Source organism: Eutrigla gurnardus (genome assembly GCF_963514095.1).
Source record: "Eutrigla gurnardus genome assembly, chromosome: 6".
Lineage (NCBI taxonomy): Eukaryota > Metazoa > Chordata > Actinopteri > Perciformes > Triglidae > Eutrigla > Eutrigla gurnardus.
The window spans coordinates 7,979,244-8,001,274 of NC_139920.1; the positions used below are offsets into that span (position 1 = coordinate 7,979,244).

A 22,031-nucleotide genomic window follows, 5' to 3' on the forward strand; every position below is an offset into this window, starting at 1 on the left:
CGGTCAGCAGTAAACCGTGGACAGGGCGGGGTCTTATTGGATATGCATTATGGCGCCTTAAAGTGCCCCAGAAAGCTCGGAATATATAAAGCCATGCTCATGGCGGTGGATTTGACTTTTCGATGTGGCAAACAAATGGATGTAAAACACGAAACAACTGCAAAACCGATGGTAACTTCACAGATGCAGGTGGAGGAAGTAGCCTCCTGAGGTCCCGGGGGTGCAACGTAATATATTTTTTCAAAACATCGTAACTAGTAACCATAACTGTCAATGTAGCAAAGTGAAAAGTAGACTAAAATAGTATAACGTATAATATATATGTTTATAAACATATATAAGAAATAGAAGATGCATTACGTTCTTCGTAAGTCAGCACAAACACTTTTCTGATTGTTTCCCCCACAAAGCACATGAAAGCGCGAGAAGTATTTCTGTCAACTACAGAGCCCTGAAAGTACGAGCTTGATGTGTTCAGTGAACGCAACATACAGTGCAATTACATTCAGCTCAATAGTTCACATTTTAAGAGCATGCGTATGAACTAAGAAGAGGTCTTGTAATTTGCCAATGTTCTCTTGTAAACGTATATAATGCTACCAACCCGACAACCCACTATAGAGTTTATTTCTTGTCAACAAGGAAACACAGAAGCGCTGTAGCTAGTCTTCTGGCGCCACCTAGTGGGACAAAGGACGTTTCACCATGGCGACCAGATTTAGGAACTATCAGGGAAGTCAGTGGTGGAAAGAGCATTCAAATATTTTACTAAAGATAAATACAAGTAGCGACAAGACAATATAAAAATACTAGACTAAAAGTACATTCAGGTAAATATATAGTTTATTATTTTCCAAAAGTGGGAAGTTATTTTCCACAGTAGGTGCATATACAGCACAAACAAGTAACACATTCTTGTAATTTAAGAGGAGGTTACTTAATATGCGACTTAAAAGTATATAATACACATAAAGCATTAAAAAAACTAAAATGACTATGCAGCAGAATTGCATTATGACATATGAATGATGTTTTACAGTTGAAGTAGCACATTAATGTTGCAGTGTTATGGTAAAACTAATTTAAAATACTTTGTTTTGTAGTTTAACCTTTAACCAAAGCTCATATTTTACTTTTTGTATGCATAAAATGTTAATTCACATAAAAGAACAACATTCTGCAGTGAGGTAGATGTACAAAATAGCAGATCATGGAAATACTACAATTGCTTCAAAGTTGGACTTGAGTGCTGTAGTTGAGTAGATGTGCTTAGTTACCTTCCGCTGCTCATTAGCCATGATAAATCCTTCATGTGATTCAAAGTCTCTCTCTTATCAGATGAAGGTTTTGAGTTTCATTGACATGAAAAAATTGGTGAAATATTTGTGTCTCAAGGCTTCCTGCACATATAAATTAGAGATCACTCAGTTTGATCAGCTTTATGTGCTAATTCATGTTTCTAAGAGACAGGTATAAGTATGTTAGAACAGCCATAGTCACTTTCACATGCACAGCAGGGTGGACTGCTGCCACATTGTCGTCAAACAGAGGGCAAAGTGCAAGCTGCACTGTGACTGTATATTTATCATGAGTGCTTTCTCTCTGTCTGTCTCTCTCTCTCTCTCTCTCTCTCTCTCACTCTCTCTCTCTCACTCACTCACTTTTTTCTCCTTTCTCTTCCTCCCTCCCCCTGTCAAGTCTCCACCTCATTTTCTATAGCAGTTGGACTTTCACTCATCAGGCGTCATATTTGCTGGGATTTTTGTGGTTTATTTCAACATCAGCGAAGGTAAGACCTCTTCCTGTTGTCTAAAGTGTCTATTTTTGATTTTCAGTAATATACAGTAAAATCGACTCCCACGAGGCTTCTCACTTTTTCCAGCATGGTCGGTTCAATGTTCATTCAAACTGGATTGTCTCTCCCTCGAATGTTAACAGCCACTGTCATGGCCGCAGCCACCATATGTTATTATAGACCACCACTTTCAGTAAACAAAGAGGCACGTGACAGACGGTAAAGCTCAGGGGGATTTATAGTAAAAAGTGCTTCCCTGCAGACGTACTGAGGGGGAGAGATTAGCCTACTGACTCATTAAGACACCGAGCCCCAGGAGATGTGTTCCCACTGGGATTCAGCCCATTTCAAGAGGTCATACAATCTTGCATTATGTTTTAAAAGCCTACTTTTCTAAGGGCAAGTGAAAAACCCTGCTGATGGAGGGTGTGATAATCATATTTGTTACTAATGCAAAAGGACTTGCTTGAATCAAGTGACATGGATTTGATACTAATTAGACAGAGTGGCCTACCAATTGATTGAGCTATCCTTGAAACAAGTAGATTAAAACGAAATGACCTCACCCTGCTGGGGGATTTAATTCAATGGATTTAGTAGTAAATACGTTTGTCTAACTAAATAAGGAGTTTCTGTGTGGATCAGATGGACCAAAGGGAGATTAGTTTACTGCTCTAAGTCTTCAGGGACGGGGACAACGAAGAAGAAGAGGATCTTAATGGAGAACATACTGGAGGATGACAAGCAATGCACTGAGTCAATTTCACTTCTGGTATTTTAGCACAAACACTTAATTTACTGAAAAAAATTACTGAAAAACCAACGTGTCAGTTCCCGCTCCTTTTGAGAAGGTGGATGATGTTTTTCAAAGCAAGCTTTCACCAAAAGGCCAGAAAAGAAAGAAACAAAGATCATCCATTTCAGAATGCCTTCCTTTAAAATGGGAAATAGAGACTATAATTAGATGTGGCAAGTTTAAGTTCAAGGACTTTGCTAAGGAACTCTCCTTATAGCAATGTGTGTGTGGTTAAGTTACTCACTTCCGTTTGTTTTGGTTCCTCAGGCGGAGCGCTGACAAATTTAGATTGCAGCAAGTCTACAAATGTGGAAAAACAGCACAGAAATACATAAAGGGAGAGTAGTCACTCATTAAGATTGTTTGCCCAACCCTGTCAACTGTTTCAGTGAGGACACATCAAACACTCAAAAACACAGTGAGGAATGCATGTTTGTACTGAAAAGCATGTTTTTCACACAGAGCTGGGCCCCAGATGTGAACCACCCTTAGGTGGCAGTTATTTGTAGTTTTATGGCACAAATGTCGCTTCTGGCTTGGGCTCAATATGCTCGGACAGGAAGCCAGTGAGGGATCAGGTCTTTGTCATAACAATAGTGACTGGTCTGTCTATGTCACTTGGCCTTTTCTTCCAAAGCTGAAAGGGAAATGCAAAGAAAAGCAGAACACTGATTTTCTGAATGTTGCGTTTTGAGTAAACGATTTGTGGCAACCATTTTGGTGACTTTAAGGGTGCAATATGGGTATGACAGAGTTGCACAGGGTAACATAATACACAATGTATACTCGGCAATAAATATTTGTTCTTCAAAATGTTTGTGCTGTATGCCTTATCATGAGAATGTTTTTTTTCAATTTTTGCATGATTAGTTAGATGAAAGGAAAACAATTCAATTCAAAAGTAATTTAACTTAAATGTGGATCCAGTAAAACAAAAAGCACACACAGACATCCAAGTTTAATACACATCCTAAATCAATATAAGACACCTAATATCCATCGAAAGATCAAACTTTTTTTCAACCCACACCATTATATGGGCCTACAGTGTATTAGTAAATAAGGTAATTTTAACAAATACATAATATTAATATTGAGTATTAATCACATTTATATTTAACAAAGCGAAAACTTGATTACACGATGCAATAAAATAAAATAGAATATTAAAAGGACCTTTACACTCCATTTATTTTATTTAGGTTTTTAACACACACTCATGATTTTGTTGTGACGATATTTGACCAACATGGCATCCTTTAATATTTCTTACAGATCACACGTGCACTGTGCATGCACATGGCTAGCAATAACACAAATGATACTGCAGTATTTGGTTTGCTGTGTACTGTATCAGCACTGACATAATGATTCTGCCACATTAAAGAATAACAGTGAAGATGAAACTGAGGAGACAGGATTGAACCTGTTCATTCATGCTGCAGTGGTTCCCAGTTGGTTATTCTTGTGTGTTGCTCTGGGGGAAATGGTTGTATCACTGTTTACTCTGCCGTGGTCACATGGTCAGGGTGAAGGTGAGGTTAACCACAGCTCGTCTGCTGAGCTCACTCCCATAGATATGCACTAACATGCATGTAATAGTCTATGTGCTAACCCAGACACCACAGACATCCACGTGGTTTACAGGAGAACGTTGCAGGATCACAATCTTTAGGATTTTAGGACTCTGACTCATGAGGTTGAAATGTCAGAAACCTCAAGGTAAGATCAAACATACTGCAGATTTGATGTTATAACACAGGGATAGGTTCATTGATGACTCTTAATTGGCCGTAGGTGTGAATGTGAGTGTGAATGGTTGTCTGTCTCTACATGTTGGCCCTGTGATAGACTGGCGTGTGTGAATACAGGATATGCGGTAGACGATGGATGGATGGATCTTATAACACTGACAACTGGGGTTTGAAAAAGTGGACAGTTACTCTTACTTGGTTAATGTACAAAAACAAAATATAAGATCTCATTCTCACCACCTTAACATTTGTTCAATAAAAGTGAAGCTATTAGCTCACAGAGTTGAACTTGAGTGATTAATAACATTATTTCTAGCTGCAAGCCAAAGAATGATTCAGCTTTTCACCACATTCAAACAAGATGAAAAATGACTCAAGCTGTGTCATTACCATTGCCTTTGATAAAATTACCAATTTTCCAGCTCCTTTAACCTATAATCACAGATAATAACGTAATCACGGGGCCTCACAGTAAAGAAGCAAAACTTAGTTCAAAGTTGGAACTTTATAGAAGTGAATCAATGTGTAAACTCTTCTTCTTCTCTGTAAGAATGTGTGTTTTAGTTTAGTGTGTTCTTGCTGATGAGCTTATCTGGTTTGGGGAGAATCATGCCTTTGTGACTCATCATCACCTCTCCTCTGATCACAAGCCTGGAGGTTTCCAGTGACTCAGCTTTTGGTTCAGTTCCTCATTTGTTTTGGCCTTGACCTTACTGTTTTAGCATCACATCCCGTAAAAACAGACTTTTTCTGATTAATAAGGCTAACCAAATTTGACCTCACATGCATTATCTGTGTTGCCAAATATATCTTCCTCACTTTGCAGCTGATACGACACAAGCTCTGATAAACACTCCGCAAAACATCTGCTGACCTGCGGGTAAAAACTCTCACTTCCCCGAAATGTCATCCTGTAGGCTGCCCATATGACCGAGATCAGTCATGGACGAAGCGCTGCGAATCGACCTGACCTACATCACTGAACGCATCATCACCATATTCTGCCCTCCTGGATGTCCAGAGGAGATCTACCGGCAGAACCTGCAGGAGATTATCCTCATGCTGCAGTCCAAGCATGGGCAGCACTACATGGTGAGATGGAACCGGCAGAGGTCCAAGAAGTATTCCGAAACTGATAAAATCACATATTTGTACAGTTTGTACAGTTTCTGACAGTATCACAAGTTAAGTTAACGTTACAGTCAAGCTCCAGTTATGAATCTTTTTGGTCCCATTTGCATTTTAGACATAACGCTTTGTCTTCATGAAACTATTTGTCCTTCCTTCTTCAGCTCATCAACCTCTCACAGAAAAACACAACTCTCACCCAAATGAACCGCAAGGTAACAATGATACTCCAAACCCCCAATTTGAGAGGTTGAATGTTGCTGTGTAATGCATGTTACAGTAAATGTGGTGTGTCTGTCAGGTTTTGGACACAGGCTGGGTGGATCTCGTGGCACCTGACCTGGATCAGATCCTCAGCGTGTGCACGACCATGAAGAACTGGCTGCAAACACATCCGAAGAACGTCCTGGTGCTACACTGCTGGGTAAACGTGACACACAATGACACTGACACATTCTTTAAATCAGTCTATGTGCTGTAGGTGAGTCTGTAAAGTTGGTCCTCATTCTGTGGTTGTCCTTCACAGGGTGGTAAAGGTCGGCTCGGCGTTCTGGTGGCTTCTTACATTCACCTCAGCAACATGTCGGCCAGGTAACCCTGATGCTACAGGAATATGTACAAAAGGCCAAGTCCCGCCCCCTCCGATGTTCCCCACGGGACCTTATTTCAGAGAAAATATACACATCAGTCAATGGCGAGAGACAAATCATTTTTTGATCCCGTTTTAATGTTGCCATGAATCACACATATGATGTTTGTCAATTTAAAAGATAATTTTGGAAGTCAAGAAAGTCTCCCATTGTGGTGGGTTTGTCGTAGTATCATTTAGTTTTGTGTGAAACCGCTCAGTGAACTACATCGCTCGTGTCGAGTAATGCACATAGGCTAATCAACCCGGCTGTTAGCTTGACTTGCTAGCTAGCTAACTTAGCTACGTCCCATCACAAATGTAACGTTATCTTACCTGATGTCTTTTATCCAGCGACTCTTTCTATCACAAGGGAAGAAAAAGAAGGAGCGAGACCTGTTGTTAGTGTGAGTAACGTTACATCCTGGTACCGAACACACACAGCACTTGTGACTTTTGGGTGTGTCTTTATATTTAGTCTACGTATTTTCACAGTCTTAGGCTTCCACAGTCATATAACAAAATGTGACTTTTTTATGTGTAAAATTATCTTTTAAAATGACAAACATATGTTTAATTCATGTAACAATGTGTATGGGATCAACACATTACTCATCTCTTGCCATTGGCTACCTACAAAACAAGGTCTCAGTGCCCCACCAGAAAGGAAACTTAAAACTTACTTAATTCACCCGAAATAACTGTTGCTAATTAGCTAGCAGTGTATTAATTTGCAGTAACAAATCATTACAGACTGCTTTATTAGGTAAACAATCCTGAATATACAACAGTGGAACTTAACTCACATTTGTATAGTGCAGTGTTTCACTGGAGCAACCGCTGCTGGAAACTCCCCTTCCGCTGCATAGCTGATGTAGCCTGATGGTTAGCATGTTCACTATCAGCATGCTAACACTAGCTAATGAGCACTAAACACAATGGAAAGCTGAGCCCGATGGGAATGGCATTAGTGGTGCAGGTATTTGGCTATAAACCAAAATTTAATCTGAAGTTGGCGCTAGAAGAAAAGTCATGAGAATTGCTCAAATGATTCCAAATTATTCTGCAGGAACCAAGAATGTCTGCAATGATCTCTTAATGATCTGATGATGATAAACGGTAATGGTTTATTGTTGGACATGTTTGCAGATCGAAGAGCGCTGATAGAAAAATAGAGTGAACAAAGGCTGATCTACTGTTCGCCTCCAGCAGCCAAAGGGCAGGACGGCTGATTGAAGGACTTTGAACTAGACTGTTATTTGACTTCTGGGCAGGGATCCTGTTGCTGTTTTACGCCAGTGGATTTATTTATTCTTAATTTACCTACATGACAGAAGAAGATACAAAATGTTGTTAATTTCACTGGAAAGCATTTAAGATTAGCATTTTATTACTCATGTGGCTTATCGTGTATTTTATTGTTAGATGAGTTATTAAAATGTATTAACATCCTCATTTACATGTCATGGGATGAAGGGAATGGTTAGTTTGGCATGGTTAGGCAAATCAATGCAGAAAGATGAGGAAGATCAGGCTTGATTTCTGCACTGTGTACTTTTGTGCTGTTCATGGCTCAACAGCTGACTCACTGTTGAGAAATATGTGATTGCGGACATTGTCCCTCTACGTGAGTGAGTGCAGGTATGCAAAGTTTTCTTTATGACTGTAAATCTGATATGGTTTTGTTAAGTTCAAAAATCACAAAAAGAAAACATATTTACAGCAAATCATTTTTTTGGGGTCATGTAGGAAGAAGAATGCAGGAAATAAAAATGCTCTGCAAAACAGAGTTGTCCAAAATGTATATACATATATCTCTAGATATTTAAAATACAATTCTGTGATTGAAAAAAAGAGCTCTGTGAATTCTTCTTCAACACATACAAATCAAGAGAGTAAATGTAGGTGAACTGAGGAGCGTTAAATGCATCACCAGCTGAATATTTGCCTCTCTCTCAGTGCAGACCTTTCTCTCGACCTTTTTGCCATGAGGAGGTTCTACGGGGACAAACTGTCCGCTCTGATGACCCCCTCGCAAAAACGGTAAGAACGGGGTTGATTGGGCGGGATCACTGCAGGTTAAAGGTCAACTCTGGTCCGGGTCTTAGCCTGTGATCTTCGATGTAGACCGAGGGATCTGCAGCAACCGTTGACCTTCGGGCGCAGGGTCACCGATCACCTGATTTATCCTCTTGTGAAATACTTATTTGTAACAGGGTTTGTGTGTGCCCTCCAGGTATGTGCTGATGCTGGGAAGCATGGTAAAGGGAGGACTGAGGGTGTTCCCCTCTCCGTCGTTCCTACTGTGTGTTGTTCTTCATGGTCTTCCCAAAATAAGGCCAGATGGAGGTAAGCAGATGTCTGGTCTGAAATAGAGGGAGTATATATACTTTATAGTCTTATTGTGGAAGAAAAAAGGAAAGAAGCTGCTTATAATTTACAACTTGAATGAACAATACTGAATATATATGCCATCTTCCTTCATGAAACTTCCCAGCATGCTGCCTCTTCCTGAGAGTCTACCAGAGTCTCCAAGCTGTTTGCACATCAGCAGTCTAGTAAGAAATCACATCAAATCACAATAATATCTCAGCATGTTATTAATATATACAGCCTGTAACGTGTGTTTATGTCCATCTCAGCCATGTCAATGCAGTCCAGACTGACCGACTCTACTTTGTGCTCCAGCCAGCTCAGCTGCTCAAAGGGGACGTCATGGTGAGTGGTCATGTACAACATTATCATCATCATTAGGACGAAGTTCAGCCTCTCTTTTTTGTTTTCTGTGTATTTATAATACTTCATGTTTACACTTTATTTTACAGATCTGTAAATTCCAAGTTATTTCGCAATATGTTTTACAAGAGGATTCCTAAAAAAAATAATTGAGAGTTATTTGAGGACAAATTGGAATTTCTTTAGTAAAGTCTACAATTAAAACTGAGTAACCATTGTTTTATTATTTATCCACTATAAGGAACTATTCTCCACATATGTTTAATATATGTTTAGTTAAAAGCTTGCCAGTCTATAGACATTGTTTTAATCTTCCACTGACACCGGTTAAAATACCCTCCTGTTTGTGATTAATTGGAATCAAAAATATAGTATTACCATTTCTTATTCTATTGTAATCTCTTATATGTTGGATTTACATAAAATACAATAAAATGAATAAAAGACATGAATACTAACACATCTTCAACACAGTTCTCATTCATAAATCAAATGGACAGGAAGTGGTTATTTACTGACTTCTTATTTTGACTATGCCACAAAATGAACTCATCTCAGTGAATCAGATAAGAGCAGCACATACAGGATGTGTATCATCTTCTTTCTGAATTTAGGTGGTTTGTTATGATAAAAACAGCCGGTCATCCAGCCGCCAGGTCGTCTTCCGTCTGCAGTTCCATACGGGCCTCGTACACAGACACTCCTACACTTTCAGCAAGGCGGACCTCGACTGTGCCAACGAAGGTATTTATAACTCGCTGCATGCCAACTGTTGTTTCAGCCATTATCACACTCTGCTACAATATTCCCACCTCAATCAGTAACTGATAAAACCTTTGGTCTTCCTCCAACGGAAATAACACCTATCTGAACTGACCTTGGACCCTGCAGCGTCTGTATGGGAGTGCAGATGTGAAGTCACATGGAAAAATGTCCAGCGTGCCAAAGTGAACTGTCCAGCTGTCTGATTATGTTGTTAATATTCCAGATCCCCGGTTCCCAGAAGATGGAAAAGTGGAGCTGTTTCTTTCTGACAGCCCTGAAAAGATTACAGGTACACTTTCCCTGAAGCTTATAGGTTCATGAACATTCAGCAAAGATTACTTCAGTGCACCGGATTTACAGGAGGGAGAATAAATATGTAGGTGCAAATGTGTTTCAGAGTTTTTGAACTAAAGTTTTAATATTAATTATGTTTATTGTAAATTGTTACAATTAACAATTCACAATGAAGTCCGTAGATCCGGACTGCGACATTGCTCATATAGAACATTTTATAAATATAAATAATTAAGCACAACATTCTATGGCAGCAAACGCTAAAGATATCTCAATACATAAGCGTATAAAATCAAAACTTTTTGCACATCCACACAGCATGAGGGATAAGACCAGCATTAGAAGTATTCACTCATTTTTGAGTGAATGTGTCAACAGTTCAGTGGAGGAATCATACATAAAATATATGTTTTCCCGTAAATTTTAAAAATGCCTCTTAGAGTCCAATTTGTTTTGCTTTCTTCGTCAATCATCTTGTCTGAGCCCCTTGTAGGGAACCACTGCTCAAACACAGACTCCTAGACATCACACATACACTCATCCACACAGACACATTGTAAATGCTGCAGGTAGACAAAGACTGCACCGAGCATCACTGTGTCTCCTAATTCAAGCAGAAGAGACAGAAATGACTCAGTTTGAAACATTGCACACACACACACACACACACACACACTGCTCGTGAATGAAAAAACCTATTCAATGAGTTCAAGCAACAGTCTCCCAGGTGGGGGCAGTGTTTGACTCCAGGAGGAGGGTGCAACAGCCGAACTGGCCCTCAGCGGCCACAATCCCACTCCCCCACACAGGAAGCAATATGAGGAGTTATCACACGCACACATCTGACAGGAATTCAGATTGGAGATACTGTACACGGGCGAGGAAATCCAGGACGCACACGCAATCAGACAAACACAGACGCAGGTAGAAGCGAAAACAAAAAAATGAAAGGCCACATAATTTCCTGAATCAAATTTGAAATGAGATCTGGCATCAGTTGGTGTTATGGTGTGTGTGTGTGTGTGTGTGTGTGTGTGTGTGTGTGTGTGTGTGTGCTGTTGTTGTTTAACTGACTTCTGAGCAGCGCTGCCTCTTTGTCTGCTGGTCTGTTTGTCATTTCCATGTGCAGGCAGAGAGCTGTGGCACAACGGACGCGGTGTGACGGTGGACTATGACACCTTGGACCCTTTAGTAAGACGAGATTCATATCAAGGCACGTCTTCTCTTGGGACAGGTGAGGTGCACTTTTAATCAGATTACTTTACTTGTTTCTCTTTCTTTCACTTTCTCTTCCTGCTGTTCTGGATTCCTCTTGTGTCTCTGGCAGTAAAACAATCTATTTGAAGACATTATGGGAGATAAATGAACTTGCCCGCTCTGCTCTTACATAATGGTGACCTTTATTCTGTTTCCATGGCATTCTCAGGAAAACTAGAATGCCAATCCAGGCCTGCTTCGTTCTGACTTTTAAAAGAGCAAACCAATGTTTTTGTTGGTTTTACCTCCTTCACAACAAATCATTTGGCCTCTCCACTTCTGCAGCTGGAAACGAAGCTAAGAGAGGGGTGAAAGTAAACTGAGGGGTGGTAAAGGTGTGGATGAACAAGCTGAAATTCAGGATTCATATCTGTAAAGCCCGGGGAGGACCCCTTTCATACTGTCACATTGTTTTCACCTGTCATTTGATACATCGCTGACAAACTGAACGTAAAACAGAGGGAATAATTATCATCCAACCTGCCCTTCTCCAGAGATGTTTAGCCTCTTTTAGCTTATAGTTTTGCTTTAGTGGCACATTCAGCGTTTGGTTCAGTTTCGGTGCTCCTGTTTCGAGTGAACAAGCTCTAAACCCACCCACCCCCAAACAGCAGACAGACACAGTTTGCAACTAGCTGGTGAAGTGTAGCATTTAGCAGCTAAACTCCCTCAGGAGTGTCAGCTGGATTCTCGCAATTTCATGAGATCACATGAGAATTGCTGGATCACATATCACATGGAGATCCATCGTATCAAGCTTCAAGTGATGCCTTTGTGTCATGGATGTATGAAGAAAACTGGATACAACGTTGGAGGCGCCTACCAGCCCTGGGTCCAGGCTCCATCTTGGGCTAATTCACAGGAAAGGAGGATGAAAAAATCAGATTTAGATTCTGCTATTGGTGCAGAGAGTATTTATTCATTGAAAGAAGAGCATAGAACGGCACTGGAGGCTTTTTGTGATGGAAACTGTTTTCCCTCTTCTCCCAACTGATGTTGTTTCATCCAATCACCCGCCAAGTGTGAAAGTGCCTTCCCTTTCCCAAACAGTTTCCAGGTGGAGACCAAAACAGAGCTAAAAGAAAAGCGAATATCGGATCCACATTCATCAGGTTGATACAGACGCCACCAGGTGGATGTCGAAGGAAGCAACTTTTCGCTAACATGTTACCAAAAACAACTTTAAAAAATGATTTGCCAAAGATTTTTTTTCAACCTTGCGGTGGAGGTTTTCTCACCCAGAGTGGCCGAAAATAAATCAGTCAATGTAGCGCTGGCTGCTTTTCAGATCGCTCTGTGGGTGCAGATCCAGTCCCGGAGAAGGTCTGCTTAGACTCTGGCCTCCGCTGCGGTTAGCACCCTGGGTAATTGTGTGGTATCAGATTGACAGCTTACAACTGTTGTGGTCACAAAGACGTTCCTGGGAATGGGCGTAACGACAACCATCCCGACTCAGACCCAGACCAGACCCACGTATTCGGAGGCGGCTGTTCGTCAATTGTAACCGTTCACACACATTCCGAAAACAAACACACATCCAGACAGCTCAAACAATCACTTACAGCGGCGGCCGAGGTCTCAGCTCCAGCTGTTTTATACAGTTGCTAAAACGGCTCTGCCGGGCGTGTAATTTAGGTGGACTGGGGGAGAAATGCGTAAAAGTGGCATGTAAAGGTACATTTACACGGATGCTCACATGAATTCAAACACATGGCCATTACGTTTACGGCGAGGAGCAAGATCAGGCTGTCAGCCAGTTAGCAACGCAGCCAGTCGCAAGAATGTTGTTTTCAACCACAGGTGGTTCTACTTCAGCCTCTCGGCCCACGTGAGCCCCTCCCCTCCGCTACTCCTATCGCTCCACCTCACTCCATCTCACCGTTTTCTCCTTTTCTTCTCTTCCCCTTTATCTGGTCTCCCCCTTTTCTTGCCAAAGTGCGTTGCTCTCAGGTTCAAGTTGCAGGTTGCAATTTGTCCGATATGTCCCCTTCCCCCTTCTGCACACAAGTCTCTCCGGAGCCCGCCCCCGTGTTTACATTCCCCTCTCCATATTTGGCCAGCTCAAGGTCCTTGTGCTTTGTGTTTCTTCTCTTGAAAGTGCATTGTGTGTGTGTGTGTGTGTGTGTGTGTGTGTGTGTGTGTGTGTGTGTGTGTGTGTGTGTGTGTGTGTGTGTGTGTGTGTGTGTGTGTGTTGCACAAACTCTTCCACCTGTGCGTGCTGATATATGTGCTCGCATGCGGTCGAGTGAATGATCCACCATTCGGGTTCCTTCTACTGGCAGACATGAAAACGCATGAGCGCACACTGGCTGTAACAGCATTAGCTACCTGTGTGAGCCGGGACAGGATGCAGGGTGGAGGGAAGAGGAGGAGGGATGGGGCAAAGCCACGCTAATTTTGTAGTGACGGTGAAGGCGGGGATTTGCAGAGCGGGGACGGAGCAGGCGAGGAAACAGTGACATAAGAGAGGGGAAAGAGAGGGAGAGGGGGGATACGGGAGGGGGCTGTTAGCACCTTAAGAGAAAGAATGTTCTTTCTTGTCTTCCTGCGGCAGCCGGAGAGGGACGGCAGCAGAGGACCAACTTCAAGCTGAGCTGCTCCCTTTCTCTTTCTGTCTCTCTCCTCATCCTTTTCATTCTGTCCTCGTCCTTGCCCCCTCTTTCCTTTCAGCTTGTCATCTGGTTCGCTTTTTTCCTCTCTCTGACTCCGAAGGGAGGCTTCAGCAAGCATTTCCATCCTGTTTCTAGTCCTCAGTGGGAACAGTGAAAGTTTGCCCCTGACTGCCGGTGAGTAAGTGAGCTGCTTTTGGATGCTAGTTTTGGCATTTTTACTTAAGTTCTTGCAGTGCTGTGGAAGTTACACAAAGTGTTTATCAGTGCATCTGTGTTTGTGTGTGAGACCCAACAGACCAGCTGTGAGGTTTTACCACGCATGTCTGGTATTTGAGTTTTATTGCCACTCTGGACTTGAGAGGCTGTGCTCCTACAGCTCTGGTATGCACTGTATATCGTTGCAGTCGTTGCACGAGGCAGCCTTATCTCACCCGCATGTCACGACCTTTATCAGAAAAGGACGTGCTTGCTTAATGGGTACTATTAAGTATAATTTCAACTATTAGATTTATTATTTGAGCGACAAACTGGCAGAACATTTTAAGAAAAGTCTTAAAATACATTCAGTAAACTATCATATTTGAATAAAAAAAGCAGCAAATCCTCTGTTTGTTGCTGTTTTTGCTTGAAAAAATGTCTTAAACGATGAATCCATTTTCGAAATAGTCGTCAATTGACTAACTTTTTAATCGATGAATTGTTCTAGCTCTTGTATTTGTGAGACTTGGTGTAACACTTACAAACACGCTCTCTTGATGCTACAGGAAGTTTCATTCCAACATAATGCGTGTGTGCATTCAATCAGCTGTATCTGACCTCAGGATATACGTCTATGACAGACACGTCCTTTGCGTGACACAAACACACACACACACACACACACACACACGCACACACACACGCACACACACACATGCACACAACCAAACACGTATGCATCCGCCAGCCCACACAAAGGGCCTCTGTGTTATCTACATGGAGTGTGTCTGGAGTGATGGCTGTGGTCCAACAGGTGGTGTTTTTGTGTTCGTGTCATTCTGAATCATCTGCAGGTAAGATGATGTAACGTATAGAGCATCTTCAAGTTCAGTTGAACTTTGGTTTTAATGCTTCCCTGGCTACATATATGCTGCTATACATCTCTGATTGGTGGACCTGCTGCATACGTTTTAGTCAAAATGAATTACATTACCAGCTGAAACAACGAATGCATTCAATTAGTCAATTAAATGCACAGTCGAAGGAAAAAAATTACATTTGCGACATTTGCGTTCATCTTTTCATCATTTAAAGGCCGAGTAGGTCATTTGGAAAAAACAGAGATTTTGACTTTGAATGCATCACCAAACCGAAAAAGTCGCCCTCTTTGTTCAGACCTCTGTTCAAAGCCGCTCCCCCAGAATATCGGCAATCATTGACAGACAGGCAGGCCGTCCAATCATTTAATCCGGACAGACTTTTCTGATTGGACGTGGTTTTTACAGTCCTGCCACGTCCACAAATGACATTTTAAAATGTATTTATGTCAGAGCATTTCATTTATTGATGGCTATCGGTATGTTAAGAGGATTTTGAGTAATATAACAGAAAGTGTTTCTGAATAGAATCACATACTCAACCTTTAAGTCCTTAATCAATCATTCTCTGGTTCTTAGAATGTGAATACTTATGTGTATTTTTTCATTGTAGCGCTAAACGGTATGGGCAAGGGGTTATTGGAAGTGGGCCTTGATGCACAAGTGAAAACATGTCATGTCATGTTTGCATCTGTCAACAAAGAAACCTCCTCCTGACCTCAGTGATTTTGTCTTCACAGCTCCACCTCATGTCCCGGACCCTGGAAATGGCAGTTTGTATGCCAGAGTGAGGAAGAAGAGTAGTGAGGAAGGGTCTTTGTTCCGCCTGAACACCAGCAGCCCCAGCTGCAGTGACCGCGCTCCATCCGCCAGCAGTGATTCGGGCCTGTCTGTTGCCTCACAGGGACGGGCCGGAGCCGGACAGAGGAGGGGGGCCGCACACGACAAGTGTACCCCGGCAGGGAAGCTGCTCTCCAGCGTGGACTTTGAGATTGCTCAGCCTCTTCTGGAGGTCATGACTGAGCTTGCTGCATTCGGCGAACGGGAGGGGGAGATGACTGGAGATGAATCTGGGCTGGGACACACCACCAATGGAGAGGCTTCATCCAGCGAGAGGGAAACTGATATATTAGACGATGAGGATGAGGTGGATGGTGTAGCAGCTCCTGCTTCAGACCTGCCGAGCTCCAGCAGCATCTGCTCCCTCTCCTCGGAGAACTTGCCTGAAACTCAGAGAGCCGGCCACGCCGAGTACTCCACACACTCCTGGGTTCGGCAGCAGCAGCTTCAAGTCGATGGGGAAGAGAGGTTGAACGGGGTGAGAAAAGAGAGGCCGCCACCTCTGGTAGCTCTTAACACGCCATCCCGAGGACTCAGCAGCAGGGAAGCGGTGCAGAGAGGGCTGGTGGACGAGGGTGGCGCACCCAACATCACGCAAAACACCGACGTTACGAGTAAAACACAGTCCGTCGATGCTAAGCATGCATCGTCCCGCCAGGAAGACGATTTGTCTTCGTTAACAACGGACATTGACGAGTCCATAGAGCAGCTGAACCTGCTGATTCTGGATTTGGACCCCACCTTTGTTCCTGTTCCTAACAGCTGTTCCCCGCTGTCCCGCTCCGCCTCCCTCCACACCAACGGCCTTAGCAACAAGGGAAATACCCATCTGTCAGGTAGGCATCATAGCAGCACTCTGTTCACACATTCATGGTTCCCAGATGATGAGTCCTACTGACATTGGTGATCCTCGGACTCCCACCAGCAGGCTGACATTTGGTCCACGCGTCACTCAATACTGTGGTTTATGACCAAATACCTGCAGAACTAATGTCATTCCCATCAGCCTCAGCTGCAATTTGTTCTTAGTGCTAATTAGCAAACGTTAGCATGCTTAAGTGCAAACTGAGATGATGAACATATGGGAACATTATCCCTGTTGAACCTCAGCATATTAGCATTTAGTTGTGGATGTTTAACAAGCTGATATTACAAATCCTCAACACCTAAATCCAACATTTTCCACATCGGTAAATACAACTTTTTTATTTATATTTGATGTATTTCGGATAAACTGACCCTTTACCCTGGTAAATTGTAACAGTACCTTTACACAGCCTGACTTGCACAGAGATGCAGAACAGCCCAGTGAGACATTGTGACTGGCTGAAACGCCCTAAAGAAAATATGTGTGCCAACGAGCTGGCAGCAGATGAAGCTTGTAGGTTGGACTTGTTAAATTGTGGTGCTCAGCTCAGCCTGCACATACAGAGAACCATTTATAAACCAGACCGAAGGACTGAAGCGCTGCCTGATTGTGGAAAGCTCCACCTGAGACCAAGGAATACATCTGGGTTTGTTACAGAAGGTGTGTTTGTGAGCGTGCATAGTTTGTGAGTGTGCATAGTGGCAGGCTGAAAGGGTGGAAGCACTTGATAAAACACGTAGTGGATATTTCTGCAATGAAAGCACAATGATATGTTTACCCTACCATCTGTCTTATTCTGAATGGAAATATACAGAAGTGGACGAAACGGTGACATAAGGGTGTGTGAAGACGGACCAAACCTCTCAAATAAGCTCAACCCAGTTAAAGAACTGACGGGTTTAAAAGCAGCTGAACAGCTTATCTGAAAAGATTCAGTAAATTACGTTAAACACAGCTTTCTCATGAGAGATTTAGATCTAGAATCAATCCACTGCCTACCTTCTGATTCAACTATAAATGGAAAGCTCAAATCCTGACAAAGAAAAGTCTTCTTTTACTATTTGGGATCTGAGATGAGACAAAAATATAATTGACTTGGAAACGAGCTGACATCCTCCCAAAACCCAAAGATTTAAAAAAAAACTTAATTTTCCTGAAAACAATTATGCTTTATATCAGTTTGACACAGAGACAATCATGTTGTGTGAAGAAGGTGCATTTGTCTGTGCAGGAGGTAAAATAACTTAACAATGTAGCACTTTGGACTTGATGATAGTCTTTTAAAAACTTGAATGTGGGCATGTCACGGCCATCCCGGTTCTGCTGACCTGAGTGTGTTCTTCACGGTTCCCTCTCACCCTCTTATGACAGAATTACTCCCTCTCATATCCACTGGGATGCAGCCAGGAGGATGGAGCGACCTCCATCCCTGATTCATTCTCTGTTTGAGGTCCGCGGGTCATAGGTGTGTGAGTGATGTCATTACTTCCCGGCTCTTTGCGTACGGAGCAGCTGCTCGATCAAAGCTAACCCTGGAGCGGCCTTATGGGAGCTCCTGACAGTCGAGCGCAGCCCTGACGGCTCCTGAATCTTTGACCCGAGGCCACGAGCCTCGCAGGGTTACATTACTGCTGACCTTTAACCTCTGATGTTGTGTTTGGTTTTCCTGTGGCTCTTCTCCTAATCATGGAATGTGAGCACAGGAAATGGACTGTGCGTGTTTGTATGTATGTAGGTCAGCGGGTTTGTCGGGGGGGTATTTCCCAGGGGGGTATTTGCAGCAGTAACGCTAATATTTCCCTGCTGAGTAACTGCAGCGGGTCTGTTTGTAAAGTGTGTTTTTCAAGGCGATGTTTTCAGGCATTTGTAAGAGATCAGGAATGCTTTTGAAGTTTTACACTTTGCTCTCCGGCGTGTTTGCATCATGACCTCCTTCTCCCTCTCAACGTCTTCAGAGGTGCAGTCTTCAAAAAAGGAATAGCCTCCTCTCATGTACAGTGGGCAGCGAGTGATACTTGAGACGGTAAAGAGAGAAACCCCGGAGGAGCACAAGCACTGTCAGCTGGCCCTCTGGTGAACAAGGGGGACTGGATTAGTTTCAGTTGGGGAAGCATGTGAGGTGCAGATGGTGGATGCTCACAATGGAGGCTGAGATTACAACGTTCCACATTGCTGTTTACAGGTGATATGCACTGTCGAGTGCGATCCCATATATGGTCATTCTCTCCCATGACTCACACGTCAGACGCCGTCCTGTCTGAGTTCACAACATCACCCAGAGGTGCTCGGTGTATTTCACCAACAGTCAAGACAAAGATCCAGAGCTGGACTTGCTTGAACCGGCAGCTGATGTTAGGAGGCGATGAAAGGATGGAATCCCTCAATACTGTACGTTAAAACACCTGCTGGCACCGCCGCTGTGTGAACTCTCCATGAGGTCAAAAGTTGAGATCTGGTTCTGCGTGTTTCGAAAGGCTGGCATCGTGCATAAGGGGATGTATATTGCCTTTCACTTTGTTGGCATGAAGTACCTATACCTGTATGTATAATTTAGTGTTAAATTACGGAATAGTGAATAATACAAATATACACTCAAAACTAAAGGTATAAATGTATAAAAATATGTACAAAAGAACAAAAAGTATTATTCACGGTCTATAAAAGATATATAAAATATAAATTATCATTTTGCAAGTAAAGGAAGTCACAGTTTGTAATAAAACTGTATGAAGTCTAAGACTGCCTTTACATAAGTAGATAGACATTTTTGTTTAATATTCACCTAAAGCTTGTGGAGGCGGTCACACCGGCTAACTCTTGCGACACCAACCAACCCTCATCTTGCAGCTCGTTTAATACTTTAGAAGAACGCTAATAGTCATTTTGGTTTTTGCAACGTAAATTGTGCGAGACGAGAGATTTAGTTCGTAGAGTCAACAGTTAACCCATCCTGCATGTCTTTGGACTGTGGGAGGAAGCCGGAGAACCCGGAGAGAACCCACACTCACACGGGGAGAACATGCAAACTCCACACAGAAGAAACCCAAACCGGGACTCGAACCCTCATCGAGCTGTGAGGCGACAGTGCTAACAACTACACCACCGTGCAGCCAAATGAATGTGATTTTAATAAATATGAGCAGTAACATAACCTTTGTACCCCTAATTGTTATGATTGATGAATTTTGAATGAGCTATGGGACATTTAAAAACTAAACAGTGCTCTCCGATGGACAATTTCTTACAATTTAACGACAGACATACAATCCGATATCAAGCTAAAAATAAGCAGATATAACTCAGTTACTTTGCTTATCAATGTGTTGATTTCCTGAGTCTTGTCAGGCTCAAACCCCCTCTGGACTGATTGTACAACAGATGTTATCCCGACACATGTTCCAGCGCCGCCTTGCTTCGTCACACAGCGTCCGCCCTGATGACAGGAGCTGCACACTGCTGATAAACACCCTGACAGACGCTTTTCAGAGACAAACATGAAGCACTGTCATCACCTTTTATTGCCATCCGGTCATAACAATGCATGTCATATTTTATGTTGTGTTTTTTTTTTTAAAGACATAACTGTTTGTGGATATTTAATTTCAGGGAGAAACATGAAAGATCTGGATTCTTTGGTTGGTTATGATGATTATAATCCGTCTGACTGTCTGCCTCTCCTTATCTGCCTCCCACGCTCCTTCTCCCCCCGCCCTCACCCCTCTCCTTATCTCAGGCTGGAAGCAGCAGATGCAGGTCAGTGATGTGACGGACTATGCTGGTCTCAAGAGTCCAGGATGGAGGGGGGGTGATGCTCAGCGCTCCAGAGGCTCCCCGGTCTACAATCACCCCTCCTCACCATCTCAGGTAAACTCCTGTCCTGGTTCACTCTCTCCGTCCTCACAGCTGCTTTCAAAGTAAGAGCTCTAAAACTGCAGTGAACACTACCTGCTCAACAGCTGACAGATACAGTCAGAGACTCGCTGGTGAACATAGTGGAGCATTCAGCAGCAAAAGAGTGAGATATAGTTGGTGGAGCCCAAAAACAGAGATGCGTCTTATTATTAAATGTCGACGGGGGTTGATGACTGTCGTAGCAGTCTGGAGCTCTGCTGTTTCTGTGCCAAGTACCGTAACAACCAAGCATCCTCATGTTAGACGTGTACTGTTATGTACGAATGTGTTGAAAGGTACCAAACCATCACAACTGTAGTAAATAATGCAACACAAGTATTTGTTTTTAGACTTGTTTGGTCCATGGTTGCATGCTATGATTTAATCTGATATAAAGTAAGGCTGCAGCTCTCTCACATACAAATTGGTACTCAGCTCCAAAAGGCTTTTGCTCTAATAGACAACTATTCAAACAGACCGTTCTCTGTCTCAGCAACACACTCTCGTAAGACCTGGCCAGTAACATCCCTGAATGTCCCAGCTACTTCATTTTCCACATATTGCCCTCCACCCGTTTGGACTGAATGTCAAGTGTCAGGTTGTGTCGATTGAAGTGAACATTCGTGATCAGATTATACCACATTATTTGGGGTTCAATGACCCAACTCCCAAAACTTGACTGTAAATGAAACGTATTTGTCTGTATGTGTTTATTTTCTACCTTACCCCCCCCCCCCCCCCCCCCCCCCTCTCTTCTTTTTTCTTGATGTTTCCAGCACTGACTCTTATGGCTGTGTGGCATGAATGGCCTGAATGTTTACACCAAAACACAGGCTGGAGCCACACACAGGTCACAAGACTGATGTCTGCTGGTGTGTGTGTGTGTGTGTGTGTGTGTGTGTTGGCTTGTGACCCTTCAAGACTTCCAAAAACATGTTGTTGACTCTTCCCCCTATTTTCCTGTTGATCTTTTCCACAGCATGGCCCTCTCTACAAAGCCAACAGCGTGGACTACCGGGGGCAGACTGACAGCTCCGACATCGTCCCGGCGACCCCGGCCTTCCCGGTGTCTCCTCCGACGCCGTACGGTAAGAGACCGTGAGTGGACACTTTCTAATGTGGTTTGTGTGTGCTGTCTGGTATCTTATTGGTGCCTGCCTTCTCTTCACAGTCAAACATTTCCCTGAGTTTTCCCAATTAAGGACTGGCGGGCAGTGGGACCAACACAGCTGGACACAAGGTACACTTGAGTGTGTGTGTCAATTTACTGTACATGCATATGTGTGTGTGTGTGTGTGTGTGTGTGTGTGTGTGTGTGTGTGTGTGACTGGCGAGAGCACTCGCTTTTGAACCCAAACACTCAAGTTCCCGATTGCTGTCGGACAGGGTTCAAGGGCCGGCTGGAATGTTCTCTTGGCACAATGACGTGGCAACACACACACACACACACACACACACACACACACACACACACACACACACACACACACACACACACACACACACACACACACACACACACCTGGCCTGCTCTTTGTTGCCATTGGCTGGATATGTGGGCATGGCAGTGTTTGTGGTAAGTCGCGTCTGG

At 43.0% G+C, this 22,031-nt stretch overlaps 1 protein-coding gene across 1 annotated transcript in view; it reads left to right on the forward strand.

Moving 5' to 3' along the window:
- Positions 1-1,726: 1,726 nt before the first annotated feature.
- Positions 1,727-22,031, forward strand: part of tns3.2 (tensin 3, tandem duplicate 2) — a 39,757-nt gene continuing 19,452 nt past the window's right edge. The window contains exons 1-16 of the mRNA XM_084011274.1: positions 1,727-1,789; positions 5,263-5,437; positions 5,638-5,688; positions 5,775-5,897; positions 6,000-6,064; positions 8,061-8,144; positions 8,338-8,450; positions 8,599-8,659; positions 8,744-8,819; positions 9,452-9,581; positions 9,826-9,891; positions 11,026-11,130; positions 15,582-16,517; positions 20,283-20,413; positions 21,420-21,528; positions 21,612-21,680. Of these exons, the coding sequence (XP_083867400.1) occupies positions 5,288-5,437; positions 5,638-5,688; positions 5,775-5,897; positions 6,000-6,064; positions 8,061-8,144; positions 8,338-8,450; positions 8,599-8,659; positions 8,744-8,819; positions 9,452-9,581; positions 9,826-9,891; positions 11,026-11,130; positions 15,582-16,517; positions 20,283-20,413; positions 21,420-21,528; positions 21,612-21,680 (2,269 nt within the window). The 5' untranslated portion in view covers positions 1,727-1,789; positions 5,263-5,287. The remainder of the gene's footprint in view (positions 1,790-5,262; positions 5,438-5,637; positions 5,689-5,774; positions 5,898-5,999; positions 6,065-8,060; positions 8,145-8,337; positions 8,451-8,598; positions 8,660-8,743; positions 8,820-9,451; positions 9,582-9,825; positions 9,892-11,025; positions 11,131-15,581; positions 16,518-20,282; positions 20,414-21,419; positions 21,529-21,611; positions 21,681-22,031) is intronic.